This window comes from Poecilia reticulata, chromosome 6 (genome assembly GCF_904066995.2).
Source record: "Poecilia reticulata chromosome 6, P_reticulata-male-v2, whole genome shotgun sequence".
NCBI classification, from domain to species: Eukaryota; Metazoa; Chordata; class Actinopteri; order Cyprinodontiformes; family Poeciliidae; genus Poecilia; species Poecilia reticulata.
In genome coordinates, this window is record NC_088835.1 from 15,291,150 (window position 1) to 15,308,810 (window position 17,661).

A 17,661-nucleotide genomic window follows, 5' to 3' on the forward strand; every position below is an offset into this window, starting at 1 on the left:
CAATTGAGGTTAACTGTTCGCTAATTAAGGAATTTCAGAAGCCAACTGGTTGCTCTGGGTTTAAGTACGGGTCTCAAAGTAAAGAGGGTTGGGCAGCAATGCATTCTGCACTTTTTAGAGTCTTATTTGTGAAAAAACTTTTTCTTTTTTCTTTCCACTTCACAGCAATATGCCATTTTGTGTCGGTCCATCACGTAAAACCCTAATGAAATACAAGACTGTTAGTCGTTGTGAAGTGACTAAATGTATAAATGTTAGAGGATAATCACTTAATATTTCTGCAACACACTATATGGCAATTCATTTTGGAAAGCTATAGTTGTGCATGTAATGATTTTAAGGAGCCTGTGTGAATAACAATCAAAGTTTTAAGTGTTTAAATTTGGCAGAAGCTGAAAGAAAAAAAAAAGTCCAGCAAAGAACTAAAGCAGGACTTGAACAATTAATCACGTAATGTCTGCCAAGTTTTCAGCCATCTGATCGTTTGGCTCACTTTACTGCTCCTGCTAAACTGTGTTATCTTTGGCGTTTTTCATAGCTTCTCTTAAAAATATGGGGAAAATATGGGCTCACATTGCTTGTGACTTATTGGCAGTAAGAAAATGCCAAATATTTCAACTCTTGGACACCCTTTTGATTGCAGAAGACTTTCATGCGGTAGTAAGTCTTAGGTCAAACTTAAACAGCCGAACAAGCAAACAAACAAAAACATTCATCTTATTTCCAGGAACTCAACCAAATATGTGTAAAAAAGTCTCATAGTGCACAGCAAAACCTTACGAGCTGTCCATCAGCTTTAAAGTTTATCGGATGCAAAAACCACAACAAAAAAAAGTATTTTCCTCGCATCTTGGCGTGTTTGTCTTAGAGCTTAAATCCACTGAACTGTACAAATAGACTTCAGGGTCAGCAAACAAGAGGCAGTCACTCCATTTGCTGTTGCATTTGGAAGGTTATGGGGTAAAGAAAATGTACTTTCCCCCCTTGTTTATCTGTCTCCTGCAGAAAAAAAAAAAAGAAGAAGAACTCTGTGACTCTTTAGTGAACCAGCAGTACCCTGACCCCATGAATGCATGTGCCTGTGTCTGTGTGTGTGTGTGTGTGTGTGTGTGTGTGTGTGTGTGTGTGTGTGTGTGTGTGTGTGTGTGTGTGTGTGTGTGTGTGTGTGTGTGTGTGTGTGTGTGTGTGTGTGTGTGTGTGTGGAGCGAGGACACAACAGCCACGGGTCTGATTTGGAAATGCTCACCCCGAGGAAGGAAGCTCGTCCACTGGGGAGCCATCTCTGGGGATCAAGGCCCTGGAGGTCACTTCAGACAAGACTGCTAAATTCAACACCCAGCAGTGGAGAATTGCGCAGAAGAATGAGCAGAATCTCAAAGCAAACACGCATTCGGCAAGAATGTTTAAACATTCGCTTTTTTTTTTAGATCATCAATCATATTCAGCAGGGGGGGGGGGAACACGAAGTTGTCAGGGGTGCCTGGAGTACGATAAATCACTGCAACAGCTGCCATGGCAGTTCATCTCTGACCAATTTAATCACACAAAATAGAAAAATAAAACCGGACACAAAGAGATGAACACAAGTATACGCTCTGATGCTCACAGGGCCAGGACTGGCATGCAAATGCTTTGTAAGTGTAATGGCTATTGTTATCAATATTTTAGTCACGCAATTATCTTGCTGACATTTAGATAAAAAAAATAATAAATCAGGGGCTTGAGACGATAGTGGGACCAGAAAGAAAAGTCAAAGAACCAGTGGAATCTCTTGAGACTCATTCTTTGGCCTTTTTCAGTACAAGGGTAAACTTACATGGAAGAAAATCCGTCTTTGTCAAGATATTTCAATCTGAAACGAGACGGATTAAGAACTTTGAGAATTCCTGGAGTGAACAGGATCTTGCTCGTCTTGATGCTGCCACCTAGTGTTACCTTCACTTAAGCTTAGATACGTGTCAGAATAATATTGTTTAGTTCAACAATGTTTAATAAGCTACAAATCAAATGAAAATTCCATGGCTTTGCAATAAAACGTATTGGTGGTCTTCAGTGACAACTACGAATCCATGTTTTCTTTGAAGAAAATTATACAAAAATGACATCATTTTCTTATTTTGCTCAATGTTCTTTAATTAATTTTGTCTACACAGTTTAAAGACATACAACTACAAAAGTGCAAGCAGGAAAACTGTAAATCCGTCGTGTGTTGCTAGTAATAAACGTCAAGAGCTACAATATCCAGCTGACTCAAAGTTCAATATGTCGTCACTGAACGTGCTGAACAGAGTTTAGTATTGATTAACCAATTTCTACAGATAATGTGTCTTGTGTAACTGTTTCACAAAAACAACAGAATCAGGAATGGGGTTTTTTTTCTCCACTTTTGTTTTTTTTTTCTTTAATCAATAGGGGGATTATTGCGCATAACCTGGTGAGAAAATTCTTGTTCTGCTCAGCACTACTTGTGTTCTGTTACTATCTGTAAGGCACCTGGTAGAAACAAGAAGACCCCTCATACAAATGCACAGGTTTAAAAAATAAAAAATAAATCTAATCGTTTGTTTCAAAATATATTGGAAAAACCCATTGCTCATGGAGAAGTTATATAAAACTAAAATGGTAAAAATATTAAATATTAAAATGTGGTTACTCAAATTAATTCTTATATTTGTTATGTTCTGGATAGTTTAATGAAATAAAAACAAAACAAATAAAGTTAACATGGAAATAATGCTGCCTAGTTTAGTGGTAATGCATGACTGATCAGTGTATATCATAAAGTAGCCAAATAGTTCAATGCAGAGGAGATTTCTGCAGGAATGGTGAGAGCCCCCCTACTGACCCCCATTAACAACCTAACAAATCTCTTTCTGCAAAAAACACGAAAAAAACAAACTAAAAACTATCTTATTGCATATCTTATGAGACATTTAAGGAAATACAATGTATTCATTTTTACAAGAATGACTTCAGCATTTTCATGAAAACCAAGAATCCCCTTTTTTGCTCATGAAGGAATTTCACAAATCCCAAACTCTTAATACATCCAACGTCAGTGATCAAATTCAGTTCAGGTTTAACCAGATAAACCTGGTTTTGTGACCATTTAATACCAAAACAAATTTAAAATGCTCTTTTTGTGTTTTTTTAACCAAAAGAAAGGCAAAATAAAACCTTAAATTATATTCTAAAGAGCCTCCATTCATCTCTGAATGAGTGAGCCACATTGTCCATATTAAAAAAACACTAAGTTAAAAATGTATAATTTGTTTTAAGATTGTTAAATCTATAACTCAATGCAAAAAAGAATAATAATAATAATAATAATACCTTTATGTTTTTTTTAAAATAACCTTTAATTTGTAAAAGTTTTTGTAAGTATCTTTACTTCAGTGTTGGACATGCTGCTGGTGATGTGGCCTTTTAAAACAGCAATGCAAAAATTGCTCTGCTTTAGTAACCAGAAAGGTTTTTGCTCGTGTCAAATTACAAAAAAAAAAAAAGAAATCATAAGTAACCTTTTGAGATGGAGCAGAAAGAAGGAAATGAATAGTACCAGATATGTCTGAAAACGTTTGATACACTTAGCTATCAAGAACAAGTTAAACGGAAAGGAATGCTTGAAAATGGCAACCGTTTGTACAGAAACTCAAAGATTTCCTCCAGACTCAGGTGCAGGTGTTTCCTTGTCGTTGAAGAGGAGATGTTCCTTAAATTCCCACTAGTCTGAACTGAAGACGCCTTCTGACATCTCAAAACACTTCAGAGCTGTTGGTTAGGGCAACGACAACACGGGGCTGTGTAGGAGTGACAAGCTTGAAGGCGTCGCTTTAACAAATTACTGTAGAAAATCCTAAAATCTGCATCTGCAGCAGGCCTGTATTAATCAAAAAGTCCTCTTTGTTCAGAATTAGTTTGTTTTGGTCCTCAGCTGTAGTTCACTCGTCTTTAAAGTGGCGTTTCCTTTGCATCCAACAACGTACGCTGGAAGCTCAAGATCTCTGTGAAGGCACAACCTGCAGAAAGAAGCACAGCAGAAATATATTCAGCAAAGCATCATAGGTCACGTAGAACACCCCACATCCCCCTCCATCGGTCTGAAATTACATCCTCGATGCTGATTTTATCGGCCTCCTAAAGTATTGATCAGTGATGGGGCTTCATCCTTACGTTTCCACTGGTCCAAAGTCAACTCCTTGTCTTCATGCGAGTTGTCGTACGGCTGAGCCTCAGTCTCCTCTGCCGGTTCTCGAAATACAGCAAAGTAAGGCAACGACAGAGCCTCCACAGCTGTCACTCTTTCCTCAGGATCTAGCAGAAGCATGCGCTCCAGCACCGCCAGGGCTAGAAAAAAAAAAAAAAAAGAAAGGAAGAATGCAGAAACGGCTAAAAACAAGAACAGAAACAACAACAAAAACGAAGCTTAACAAAATATGTTTAATATACAAATAAGAAAACTGTACCTTGGGAACTAGCAGATGGAAACAATGTCTTAAGATCTTTCTTCTCTATTTTTTGGAGACTTTTGAGGTAACTTTTAGCCTAAAAGCAAATACTTAATGACATTAGTTCACACATATACATGATAATGTGCCCTATACATAGGCAGAGAAAAGTTGGCATCGGTGTTTTTAATTCACTGATGATGTTTGTTGCAAAATCATTCAACGTCCATGCTCCTGCTGGCAGCAAGTAGACATTTAAACAGTATGGCGGGGGTTAAAGAGAAAGTATTTGATAATCTCAGGATAAACTTATATGTATTCCAAACACATCTGATACATCACATAGTTATAAAGTCTCATTTTTTAAAATCTGAACTCACATCCTCGGAGTCTAGTTTTGATATGAATTCTTGACTTGGCGTTCCTGTGACCTTCATGATCTGATTCAGCTGATCTAGGTCTAAGGAGAAATGTTAAGGTTCTAAACCAGAAAAAAAAAGCAGATGAGTACAAGTTGATCCTGAAAATAAAAGAAAACATAAACCCTGAGAATGAGATTGGTTTAAAAAAAAAAAAAAGGATACGGTCACTGCCTTTAAAAAGGGGTTTTCCTTGCAGCATCTCTGCCATGATGCAGCCCACAGACCAAATATCCACTGTGGAAAAGACAAAGCAGCACCAATAAAGACATAGCATGATAAAATCGAAGGTCATTGATCAGCAACTTGACATGAAATGTATTTGAAAGAAGATTTGCAGTGCTGGCTGTTAAGGCAGCTCCACCTAGTGGATAAACTGTGTCATGATTTGGTTTTCTGAGACTTCTGAACTTCTAGTATGTTCTGATTTCTAAATCGCAGCGACAGCAGAATGATGGCCTAAACTCTAAACTCACTGTCACCAATCACAAACTGAAGACTTATAAAATAATAACCATGAGTCTTTTTTTCATACAGTAAATATTTTCTCCAAGTTCAGACTTTTTAAAACTTTTTTCACAGAAAAAACCAAAATGCTAATGTCTTGTGACAGCAGAAACCCTGAGAAAGCAGAAGATTCGCACATAAAAAACCCGAGTACATGCCAAACTTTGAAACAAAAGAAGCATTGTTTTTTTTGCTGATGAGAACAACACACTGATGAGAAAGGCCAGTATCGGGACCTTTCTCCACAGATTTACCCGTCTGTGTGTAGTGCATCCAGTTGAGGATGACCTCCGGGGCTCTGTACCATCGGGTCACCACGTAGCCTGTCATCTCAGTGTCCGCCTGCCGAGCTAAGCCAAAGTCCAAGATCTATCAGGACAATAAATGCAGACAATTGAAGAATTACGTGAGCTGGGTATCATAAAACACAGCTGCAGATTTGGGCACCGTCAGGTAGGAATGTGTTAAAAGGCTTAATGGTAAATTAATCTTTTACAGCAGTACAAACAGTAACAGACGGTGTCCTGACTAGTCCTATTGTAAATTAGATTTTTAATCTCAATTGATCTTTGTGTTGGGGGAGCGGGGAGGACTTTATGAAAAAATGTTAGAATTGCTGCCTCTAATTTGAGTGTATTTATGTTCTGGACTACAACTCATGTAAAGATCAGCAAAACCATCACAGCCCTCTAAAAGTCATTGTTATTTATCGATTTTACCTTAGAGATTTTCTTTGAAGTTCTAGTTAGTAGGAGTCAGACATTCTAGTTTTTAGCGTAGAAATACGACATGATGCAACAGAATCCCATTTCCGTCACCTCAATAGCAAGGCAGTAAAGTTTTGCTGAAACTTGCTGCTGAACAAATATCTTTAGATCAGCTCTGTGGCAACAGAGAAACGTATAAAGCATGCGGGATGTTGGACCCAGAGGTGAGAAAATGCTCTTCAAGTGGAGGAGATTTGTCATGATTTTCATACACAGCTACTTGCCCTTTTCTACCGTCAAAAGCAACAATTGATGGATAAATTTGTGCAACCAAAACTTAACTGTAACTACAAGTATTTACTTTTGTCCTCATCCAGCTTAGGGTTTGCTAAACCTTTCTGGCACGGCTTCGTCCGACAAACCCAAGGTTGAGTTTTCCAGGACGTCTGGTATGAAATATAGATATGTTGGAAAGCACCTTCTGCTCAGCGTTAAGCACAGTGGAGAACCGATGGGGTCTGTTTCTCTTCCAAAGGTCCTGAGAACATCGTTAGAGTGCATGGCAGCATGAACTCTATACAACAAGATCAGGACATTTGAAATAAAAACCAAGTAACTAAACCTGAGCTTTTCAGAACAATAACAATCTAAAATATGTCAGAGAAATGCTGCAAACCAGCGGTTTCAGTTCACAACACCTAAATCTTAAAAAGAACACGAGTTAAGCTAAACTAAAGAGAGCGTGGTAAAGAAATGAAGAGTCCAGAGGAGATTTCTATGGAAACAGCCATTGTGTCACTTATGATTATTTTTAAACAACTAAATGGTGTTTTCTCCAGTAAATGACTGTTCTCAAGGAAAAGGTCAGATTTTCTTTGCAATTATTTCATTGCAAGATCTTTTTTTTTTTCCTGCAACAACAGTTGGTTTTGCATTTTGTTCAAATCATCATGAGGGTGCCAACAAATCTGTCAAACGTAAGCGATGGGGAGGATTTGTTTAAACCACAGTGTGATGCAGAGAGCTGTACCTTGAGCTCGCAGTCTTGGTTGACGACAAGATTTCCTGGTTTGAGATCCTGAAAGTGTTTACATTAAAAGCCATAAATTAGCAGCTCGGAGGAAAGAAAGTCTCTGTCGTAGTAGGTAACAAACCCACCCTGTGAATTATACCAGCAGAATGGATGTACTGAAAGAAAGAGAAATAAGAGCATTAATTCAGTCCGCTGAAACACTAAAAAAAAAAAAAGAACAACAAACAGCCTGTGTGAACCGTATCAGACCTTGAGTCCTTTCAGAGTCTGATAAACCAAGCACTGGATTTTTTCTTCCGATAGTTTGGTCTTCTTCATCAGCTTCCCCAGGTCAGTTCCCATGAACGGCATCACCAGACAGCTTGAAAGGGAAGAGCAGGTTGTGACCGGGTCAGATTTTGACAGCACACTTTAGTACATGACCAAAGACGTCTGCATTTCTATGACGGTGCCAGGATGAGAGGCCATAAACGAATGCTTACAAATCTTTGAATCGGTCCAAAGAAAGGTCTGCAGTAAACACATCTAGAAGGCCAATGACCTGCACGAGAGCAGAAGATACCACACACTGGGTTAATTCATTGTGCTAAACAGATATCAGTAAGTGTCTGCAATGATGAGAGCCGACCAGCCACTGATCTCAGTTTTTAATTCTGCATAAATGAAACTGACCAGTCGTATCTCCAAAAATTGGAATATGCAACTAATATATATATTTAAAAAAAGTGTTTTAACCATTATTTCTGTCAAAAGTGATGCGTATGTGATGTTTTAATGTTTTACGGAAGATTAACTAAATAAGACCATTAATATCCTTCATAAGAACAGACGCTCTTATATTATGGTGTGTACATAATGAGGGAGACTGCTAAGGTTATCCAGCAGACAGTCACCGACAGGCTTTCGGTGACCACCCCAGTCCACACCATGTGAATCTCCACAAAATTATTAAATGATTCTCAACTACCACACTTTTTCCTTCCTGTAAACTTTCCTTCAGCATGCTTGGATACAACCCTCTTTGAACAGCTTCTTTAGTAGTGACTTTTTGTGGCTTGCCCTTCATGTGGAGGGTGTCGGTTCAAACATTAACTCAATAACTTAACATTTCAGTTTCAAAAGTATTATTTTTTATCATTTCATGTGTGATATTCTAATTTTTCTGGTACTTTCATCACCTGAAACTCACACTTACAAAAATCAGCTGAAATAAAAGGTTTAAAAAAAAAAAAGCAATGAAGAGGAAAGAGTGATGTCGTGTCTCACATTTTCGTGCTTCATATGTTTGAGAAGCTTCAGCTCCCTGAAGGCCCGCTTGGCGAACACCTCAGACTGGAAGGGTCTGTAGAGCTTCTTGATGGCCACTCTGGTTCCCGTCCTGGAGTCCAGCGCTGAGCTGCAGGAAGAAGCGCAGCACAACAACATCACCTGACCGCCTGCAGCGCTGCCAGTATGAGGAAACAGCAGCCGAGTAGGAACTTTGCTGTGATACGGGAACAAGACGGCGTGTAGCAAAAAATGATTTAAAAAAAAAAAAAAAAAAATTTAACCCCGTCGCACCTGCGCGCGCTCCTGCCTGTCATCCACCTATTTTGTTTTTTTTTTTTAACTTTCCTTCGCAGCTTTTCCAGACTCGATCAGGTGTTATCAAGTCGTATTCGGCGATTCGGGCGGAGCGGTTCGGTGCCGCCCACGCAAGTTGCAATCATTGATAAAGGGGCCCCCACGCTGTGAGACGCACCGAACTGTGCACGAAAGGCGGCGGCTCTTCCCATCGCTGCTGTAAACTTCACTGATCACAAGAAAACATTTCACCCACCGATGCTCTGCTCCTGTTCCAGCAGATTGCACCCCCTCCCCCCCGCTGGTTTCTAAGTGTTGTCAGAACGGCTCCTGCGGAGGTGTCGGCGAGCGCGTCTTCATCATCGTATGAGGAAGTGAAACAGCGTGTGTTTAACCAAGCGTGGACACTTTTTCTTTTGTTTGGCTTTAACACAGACTGTCTGCTCGGACGGCACCATCTGTTCGCTCTTTGTTTGAAAGCCACGCATCTCCCCCCTGCCTGAGTGCGCCAGGCCGCCTTATAATAAAATATCTTCTTCCACTTCGCCGGAGTTCACTTACCACACAGTTCCGTACGCTCCGGTCCCCACCTGAATCAGGTCGCGGTACCGGTCCGGTACTTCCCAGACGCTTTTGTTTATTTCTTGTCGGTAAAAGCCAGGTCTGACCCGCCTTGCCATGATGCGTGATAAGTATCAGTTGAGACGTGTATCTCAAACACCTTCCCCTCTGATCCCTTTGTCTCTTCCGGAGCTACGCAGTCATTGTCCCAGATTCCACCTATGCGCTCACTGCGCAGCACAGTTCAGGGCGCACCCTGAGGTCGCCAAAAAAAAAAAAAAAAAAAAGCCACTCCCGACTTCTGCGGGAGGTCAATAATTAAAGGTGAAAAACAGTGTTAGTTGGAAACTAGAAGAAAAAAAAAAAGAGGCGGCTTTAAATAGAATTCCTGGGTGCGTGAGTACAGTCAGTCAGTAGTTATTTGAAGACGTGCTGGGACATGAACGACACAGAGGCCCAAACCGAGGCCGTAAAGAGATCCATCACTGACACGCAACCAGAAATAGAAGGAACTGGAATCCTTTTCACGAGGTTGTGTATTGTCAGCTTAGTCTGCCAACAAAAGAGTAACTATTTACACTGCCTTGCAAAAAAAAATAAAAAATCTTTCACTCTTCTTTTACATTTTGTCACAGCTACAAACTTCAAAGTATCTAGCTGGATGCTTCCAACACAAAATATTACATCACAAATAACATTACTGGAGTTTGTTTCATCCATCTGAAACATGTTACATGCCTTTGCATTTAAGTGGCATAAAGTATCAGCTTTTAGTTCTGGACATTGACATTTCTAGCACATATTTATGCGACATGACAGAAATGATTCCTTCTGGTCCTGGAAGGCAAATATCCAGTCCAGACTAAAGGTTTTGGGGTTTCTTCCAACTGATTTTGGGTGTATTCATCTCCTCCCGGTCCCCAATGAAGAAAAGCAACCCCACGTCCTGATGCTGCCAACACCATGTTTGGATGTTGTGTTTTGCGCAGCGCTGGTTCTCTGTCACATATGAGTTTGCATGCAGGCCATAAAGCTAAACGTGGACATATCTGACCAGAGCGTCTTCTTCATGTTTGCTTTGTCCCGTTGTGTTTTCCCAATACACAACCACTTTCTTCTTGGCAGTTTTCATCAAAAGCCAGTTCAAGCCCAGCTAGTAGCCATCTACTGATACTCTGCAGCTCCCCAAAAGTTTCAAAGGGATTCTTGACTGCTTGTCCTTTGCTGGCATGTCAGCGTAGATGTTTGTTTTTGCTTTGGTAGGTTTGTGGTTGTACCGGTTCCAAACTTGAAACAAACCCTGATCCATATTTACACACACACACACACACAAATATCAAAGTATAATTTAAAACAGGATGAGAAAACGAAATAGAAATAATACAAATGTGAAATTACTCGATAAACTCTTAAAAAGTGATTCATTTATAAACAAACCCACTGTATCCCTAACTGAACGAGTATCGATCCAACTGAGTAGAGTGCTATAAAACGTTGCTTACAGGAACATTCAGCTGTTTTACTGTGCATTTAAAACTGCTTTAAATTTCCTGATGCTCACAGAAAGCTTGAACCGTTTTCCCCACCCCGGGCTTTTTCAAGAGAGAGATTTCATTGTATGCAGTAATCAAGTTCTGCTTACTACATCGTCAGTAAGGTGGCCACAGATGGGAAGTAACCAGAATATGCAACAGGCTTTAAACAAAGAAATGCATGCATGGCAGTTGTTTCAATATATCACCATCATTCATTTGCTTTATAATAAAATGATAAAGTTATTTAATCATTTTTAGATACAGGAATATGTATCCAAATGTTCTGCTTGGTTTGACATATCAAAAATAACACTTTCACTAGCATTAAATTTCATATTTTACCACATGCTCTTATTGGGGGTTTGGAATTTAACGTGGCTCTGTGGCACCTTTAACGCTCGGGTGACTGGCAAAGACAACTGGCTGTCCTGGATTTTATTTAGGGGCATCAGATTAAGAGGGAGAATCCATATTCATGTCACACTTTTCATAAACTACAATGAAATGTAAGAGAAGAAAAAAGTTCAATTCAAAGTAAAAATCTAAAATTAACAACACGGTCTGCTAAAAGGTCTGTTTAATAGCAAAAACAGAAAAGGTTACAATCATATATATTTACCTGAAAGTTACAGCAATTGCATTATTTTTATAAAAACACATTTTCAACCCGAGCAGACACATCCAGATTAGTCATTCCTAATTCAAACCTACCTGTAAATATAGAATAATAAAAGAAAACGATGGTCTGAACCTCTGAGAGAGGCGCGATCACAGTGAGGAGGACAAGAAAAAGCATCTACTGAACTTATTGTGCGCGTTTGTGTGTGCGGAGATTTTAGCATTTCTCTCAACTGCAATCACTCCTTTTTAATCTTACACAGTCCTCATAATATTTGGTACATTCTGGAAGTGACAACCCCACAGTCTGTCAGAGGCAGGCAGGTCAATGCGGGACTTGTTGCCTGAATCATCATAAATAGCAGAAGTGACACTGAGCAGACGGGCTGGAGGAGAGCCAAGCTGGGTTTCTGTAAACCTGTTCCTCCTGCAACCTTGCACATTACATTCAGAGCCAAGACTTGACTCGACGCCGCTTTTGTCATCTGCATTGATGAATGTCTAAAAATAAATCCCAAACTGTTTAAATTTGGAAATCTTAGGCAATGGAAGAACGGAGTCACCTCCCATCCTCCCGTCTGTTTTGTGTCATCATGCTAATCTGTGAAGAGCCACTTCTCTTAACTCCCTCACTGCTGCCTTGCCAAAGCTGAAAAGAAAGTTGGACAGTGAGATAAAGAGGAGGGGGGGGATGAAAAAAAAGGGTAAAAGTCAGTGATCAACACTTTCCAACTTTCTTGTTCTTTTAGGCAGGACAGCAATTAAGGAAGCGCTTATGAAGATCAGGTGACGCAGATTTGGCGTGCCCATGCTGGGGGCTTGCTGTCGTACGGCAAAGGGTTCATGGCTGTTGATGATGATGATGAGGAGGAGGTCCCCTGCTGTGGCTCCTCTCCTTCATCCCTCTCCCCCTGTTCAGTCCTCCTGTGCGAACCCACCCAAGCAGGAAGCTCCAGCCCTGGCTGAGAAGAAAACGGTTTCTCCAGGACCTTGAGGACCCGTCGGACCTGCAGCACAACAAATTGATGACAGAGAGACGTTGAAGAAATGTGCAGCATTCTAAATTCACGCCAGGTCGTGGAAAACGACTCCTGACCTCAGAGAAGTCCCCACTCTCAGCAGCCTCTATTGCATTCTGGGCAATGTAGTTTCTGAGCACTACGCGAGGGTTGGTGCCGTCCATCACGCTCGCCCTCTCCTCCTGCACGGCCTGCACGTCGCTCTGACCCTCCAGCTCGCGAGCCAGACGTTTCCTGTGGAGGGACGATAAGGCGGAAACACTCAGTTGCAGTAATGGGATGCTGTCCGCCTGGAAACAACATTTCCTCCCTGTCTGTCCGCTCCCTTTATCAGTCAGACTTCCACCCATCACTAGCCACGAGAAAAAAAAACAACAAAAAACAAAAAACTCCCCCACTCTGCCCTTGCGCGGCCTCTTTCTCACAGCAAGCCTTTTTCCTGTCGAGCCTCTCTCAGGTGAAGCGTCTCACCTGTAGAGGGCGATCCAGGAGGTCCACTCCTGAGCCTGCCTGGCCCTCAGCTCGTCCTGGCTCGTCTCCAGCAGGACCTTCAGTTTGCTCATTCTGTCCAGCTGCCTCGCGATGGTCGCCCTGTCTGAGATCATCTCAAACAGAGCCGGGTTGCTCTGAGCCATGGACAGCAGCATTGACAGTTCACTATCAACCAAACAGATAAAAATGAGTCGTAACAGGGCAGAGAGTCTGATGTACAGAAAGAAAGCGGGACTGTGTTATAGGCAATAACCATCCGAACAAAAATCATAGGTTCTCTACAAGGTTCAAGTCAGGTCAGTTTATTGGCCGGTCTAACAAAGTGACATCATCATCATTAAACATCAGAACCTTTGGCGGTATTGGTAGATGCAAAGTCCTGATGAAAAATTAAGTGAGTATTCCCACAAAACATAAATACATCACCACTGCCCTCTTGAGTCAGAAATGTGAATTACATCAAATTTAGTAAACGCATAGATAATTATAAAACCGGTACTTATGCATTTTAATCAGATCTGTGGAGTACTGGATATGACAACTATGCCTGAATAGTAGAGCTGAGAGACAACTGCACCTCCATGTTACAGCTCACAGATTAACTATCTTGAATTCTGTCAAAAGACTCTGAAATCATATGCAATTTATTTTTTTGCATAATTAGCATTTAGAATAATTTTACAATTCTTTTACAAAATGTATCATTTTTCTCAATCACATTTTAAACAGGGCGTATTGCCATCCTTGCTAAATGTAATAAATGAATTTCAAATCAAAATTTATTGATAATGTATGTGATTGATAATGTCTTTTCCTATGTTGTCGCATAGGAAAACACGAGAGAACCATCTTTTGACAAGCAAAAACTGTTTTCCCCAAACCTTTAGTTTTAATCAGCTACACATATTCATCTCAAAATGTACACAGTTATGCTGAACATGACTTTTTTTTATTTTTTATATATCTATTATCTTTGCATCTCACCGTGGATCCATTGTGGGTGTGTTGGCTGACTTCAGCTCCTCTAAAGAAGCGCACTGCTCCAGGAGGAGTTCTGAGGCTTTCCTTACGATCTCCTCATCTCGCTCCGTTTCTCCCTCTGACGGACAGGAAATCTGAGCTAAGTTACGGAAGGTGTTCGTGAAGTCAGCACCTGCAAGAAAAGAAATGGAAAATGAGTCAATCAACACTCGTTTGATTTAGTGCAATCATCCCACGCTGCAGGCCGACCTGTGTCGTGCATTGTGCGCAGCAGCTCAGTGATCAGGATCTCGTCCTCGGGCTCCTCCTTTCTCAGCAAACCCAGTTTCTTCCTCATGTTCTCCAGGTAGAAGCGGTTGAACTGATCCAGGTATTCGTCTATCACAGCCTTTGCTCGATCTGGTGGCAACTCCGGAGCCAGGGCCTCTGCCAGCTTCACCAGGTTCCACCTGCAGATAGCCGGCTGGGCCTTGTACGAATATCGGCCAGAGTTGTCCGACGCGTTGCAAACGAAATCTGGATCGAACCTGAAACGGATGTGGAAGGTTTTTACCAACCTATGCAGACTCACTGAGGTTGCTTATTTATTCGTTTTTAGTGATACCCTTACAATGAATCACATAGCACAGACGGTGCCACTTTAGAAGAAAGAGGAAAGGACAACTGAAAGTTTATGAACTAAAACATTAAGGTTTATTTCTTTAGATTAGCTCTAGAGTTTCATATACTGACAGTAAAGTCAGAAGCTTGTTTATAGGGACAAAAAGCGAGTGGTTTGTTCCTTTTAACCATATTAATTCAAATATTAGTGGGGTTTGTGTATATAATTGTCAGCCACTGCCAATGAGCGAAAACCAACAATACACCCAGACCTCTGTGCATCCAATTGTTAATATGTGCATACATGTCTCAACAGCCCATTATGCGATTTCCTAAAAAACCATAAAGTCAATCGTTCCACATAAACATCCCAACCTAACCTGTCCATGAAGCCGTACGGACCGTAGTCCAAAGTGAGTCCCAAAACACTCATATTGTCGGTGTTCAGAACTCCGTGGCAGAATCCAACACACTGCCACTGAGCCACGAGTCGAGCCGTACGGGACATCACCTAAAATTAGAGAGACAAGAGGAAGATATCTCCAGATGAATGAAAAACTTAAAAACACAGGTTTTAGACATAATGTGACCTCATGTTAAGCAGGTATGAACAACTCAAGACACATGAATGAAGCTAAATACTTGTTAAGTAAAGCAGACAGGGCAGTAAACCAGTTCAACAAAATAAACGCCAAATGTAATTCTGGAACAATATTGCGGTACATCCCAACTAAAGCAGAACCTTCCAGCTAACTTAGTTTTTACGTGCCAATAAACCATCCTTCACCACCTGAAATCAGCATGTTTACAACAAGTTACCGTAAACTCTTACCTCTCTAAAGAAAGCCACGTTTCTCTCCACCCGGTCTGGATGATCCCGCTGGATTTCAGGGTAAAACATTTCAATGACATAATCCAACATCTGACCTCGGATCTCTTCCCGTCCGTAACTGGGACCCTGACGCCCCGTGAACTCGTCAGCCGGTTTGAAGATCTCAAAGGAACCGAACCTGTGCAGAAAAAGGAAGACTCAGCGAAAGCGTCAGGATGATGTCATACATCTGTGAAATATGACACAGGAAAGTCAGTGCACACCTAAGGAAGGTGGGAGCGATGCGGAGGACCACTGAGCATTTCTCGTAACAGGGATTCCCGCTGTAGTGGACGTCCCTGATGACCTTGCTGTCGGAGGTGACCACGGAGCCGGCTCTGGTGGTGGGGATACCGAGGAAGAACATCGCCTCACTGCAAAGGAATTCTCTTATACTGGATCGCAGGACTTTTCGGCCATCAGCTTTCCTGTGGGGGATGTACTTCCATGTCAATTTTAGATGACAGACGAACACAAAGTAGTTTGGAAAACAATCATTATTTTCAGTAACATTTACTCTGGTAGCTGTCAGTAAAAGTGCAACCAACTGCCTTCTGAATCTGAAGTCACCCAAGTAGTAAATAAAGACAACTTGTATGTCATTTAATCTCGGTGCATTTCATTTATTTCTACCATATGGCAATTGCTGAAATGAAATGGTTGTTTATCACACCATAGTCATATGGTGTGATAAATCATATCACACCATATCATAGCCCAGATTGTGATTCTGGACCATGGTCTATTGTATGAGGTGAAAAATGTTGTCTAATCTCAATGAGTTCGTTTTTATTTCTTTGCAAAGATGACGAATGTGAAAAAAAAAAGAAATCTTCAGGATGTATACAGTTAGCCATGTTTTAATCAAACGTTGATTCAACAAACTTGAAAGGGCTCACAGCACACTTTTTTTGTAAATAAAAGAAAATGTTGAAAACTTTCAATTACTTTCCTTTCACTCAACGAGTAAAGCCATAAAAACGACGAAGACGAACTTTGTCGTTACCTGGAATATGGGGTCAGTCCCGCTCCTTTCACCTGAATCTCCCACCGCCCGCTCGGATTTTCCCGGAGCAACTCTGGATTTTGTCCCGGTGGAGCCTTCACCTCTCCAAGGTAGCAGGCGGCCCCGTCCCCCAGCTGCCCGGCAAACTGTCCGAACTGGTGACCGCAGTAGCAGTGAGCCGCGGGCTCAGATCCAGGCATGACTTTGGACCCGCTCAGGTACTCGGGTCCGAGAGGATCGTTCATAACCTCTTCTCCGTCGAGCCCCAGCAGCGCCAGGGCTTTGCCCGAAACGGCCACGAACCGAGGGCTGTTCAGCGGCTCAGGGATAACTCGAGAGAAACACGCTCCTTTCACCATTCGGACCCCAGGCTCGTCGGACGGGTCCAGGGGAAGTTTCTTAAGGGCGACGTTATCAAAGTCGAGTCGTTCCAAAGAGGAGCGACCCACTGCCAGACCCATTTCGTCCATCCTGACTGTGCAGAGGACTCTGAAGACCGTCACATGGGGCAGGAAGATGCGCGACACTCCCAGCCGGGGTCCTAAATAAGCCATGCAAATCAGGCCATCAGTCTGTTAGTGTCCTGTGGCGCAGTCTGAACTGTTTAGGCTAATCATGCTTTCATAATCCTGGGAGCGACAGCGGATGTTTGGGAGCCCTCGTGTTGTTGCACCTTCAAATGCCCGACTTGAAACAGCAAAGGCGGAACTCTAAGGTGGGGAGAACCATAACAGGGGACGAGCGTTTATTAAAGATCTTTATTATTTAACATAATACATGTCTTAAAGCTGTAAATGATCGATTTTCATTCGTGAGAATGGAATTTTTAAACGACCGATTTTACTGTACCGTATTTTCGGAAAACTCGTTGCGTGATTACTGCTTGGTACGGAGCCCCATAGGGGACATGGGGAAATAAATAAATAAATAAAAACATAATGAATTTTTTTTTACTTTCGGTTAATTCAGTGTACCGAAACATGCTTTTATTGTTTAAGATAGATAAATAAGATGAGAATAGACTGCAATAACGAAAAAAAATTAAAATACTTGAGAAACACAGAACCCCCCTTTTGCACATATATAAACTATTTTAAACCATTCATAGCCACTTTAGAAAAAAATAGTCTGCTTTTTGACGTCAAAACCCGGCGCCCTGCATGTTTTATGTGTCTCTTTGCTGCCACACACCTAAATAACTGATCAACAGGCTTCAGTAGCACTGTCTGCAGCATGCAGAGGAAGTCATGCAATCATTTAAATTAAATGTGCTGAAACACAGACATATCCAAAACGTGTAG

The 17,661-nt window shown here is 41.3% G+C and overlaps 2 protein-coding genes across 2 annotated transcripts; both read right to left on the reverse strand.

Annotated features, from left to right (window-relative positions):
- Nucleotides 1-1,967: 1,967 nt before the first annotated feature.
- On the reverse strand, nucleotides 1,968-9,522 carry mapk12a (mitogen-activated protein kinase 12a). The gene is made up of 12 exons (XM_008411637.3): nucleotides 9,239-9,522; nucleotides 8,381-8,510; nucleotides 7,597-7,655; nucleotides 7,364-7,475; nucleotides 7,240-7,269; nucleotides 7,112-7,159; nucleotides 5,629-5,743; nucleotides 5,033-5,104; nucleotides 4,829-4,908; nucleotides 4,467-4,545; nucleotides 4,174-4,347; nucleotides 1,968-4,019 (listed from the first exon to the last, which is right to left on the reverse strand). The coding sequence occupies exons 1-12, from the start codon at nucleotides 9,355-9,357 to the stop codon at nucleotides 3,952-3,954; spliced, it is 1,086 nt and encodes a 361-aa protein (XP_008409859.1). The 5' UTR covers nucleotides 9,358-9,522; the 3' UTR covers nucleotides 1,968-3,951.
- A 1,811-nt stretch (nucleotides 9,523-11,333) lies between these two features.
- Nucleotides 11,334-17,067, reverse strand: selenoo1 (selenoprotein O1). The gene is made up of 9 exons (XM_008411636.3): nucleotides 16,361-17,067; nucleotides 15,579-15,782; nucleotides 15,316-15,493; nucleotides 14,864-14,994; nucleotides 14,133-14,410; nucleotides 13,887-14,055; nucleotides 12,882-13,067; nucleotides 12,488-12,644; nucleotides 11,334-12,398 (listed from the first exon to the last, which is right to left on the reverse strand). The coding sequence occupies exons 1-9, from the start codon at nucleotides 16,912-16,914 to the stop codon at nucleotides 12,165-12,167; spliced, it is 2,091 nt and encodes a 696-aa protein (XP_008409858.3). The 5' UTR covers nucleotides 16,915-17,067; the 3' UTR covers nucleotides 11,334-12,164.
- Between the last annotated feature and the right edge of the window lie 594 nt (nucleotides 17,068-17,661).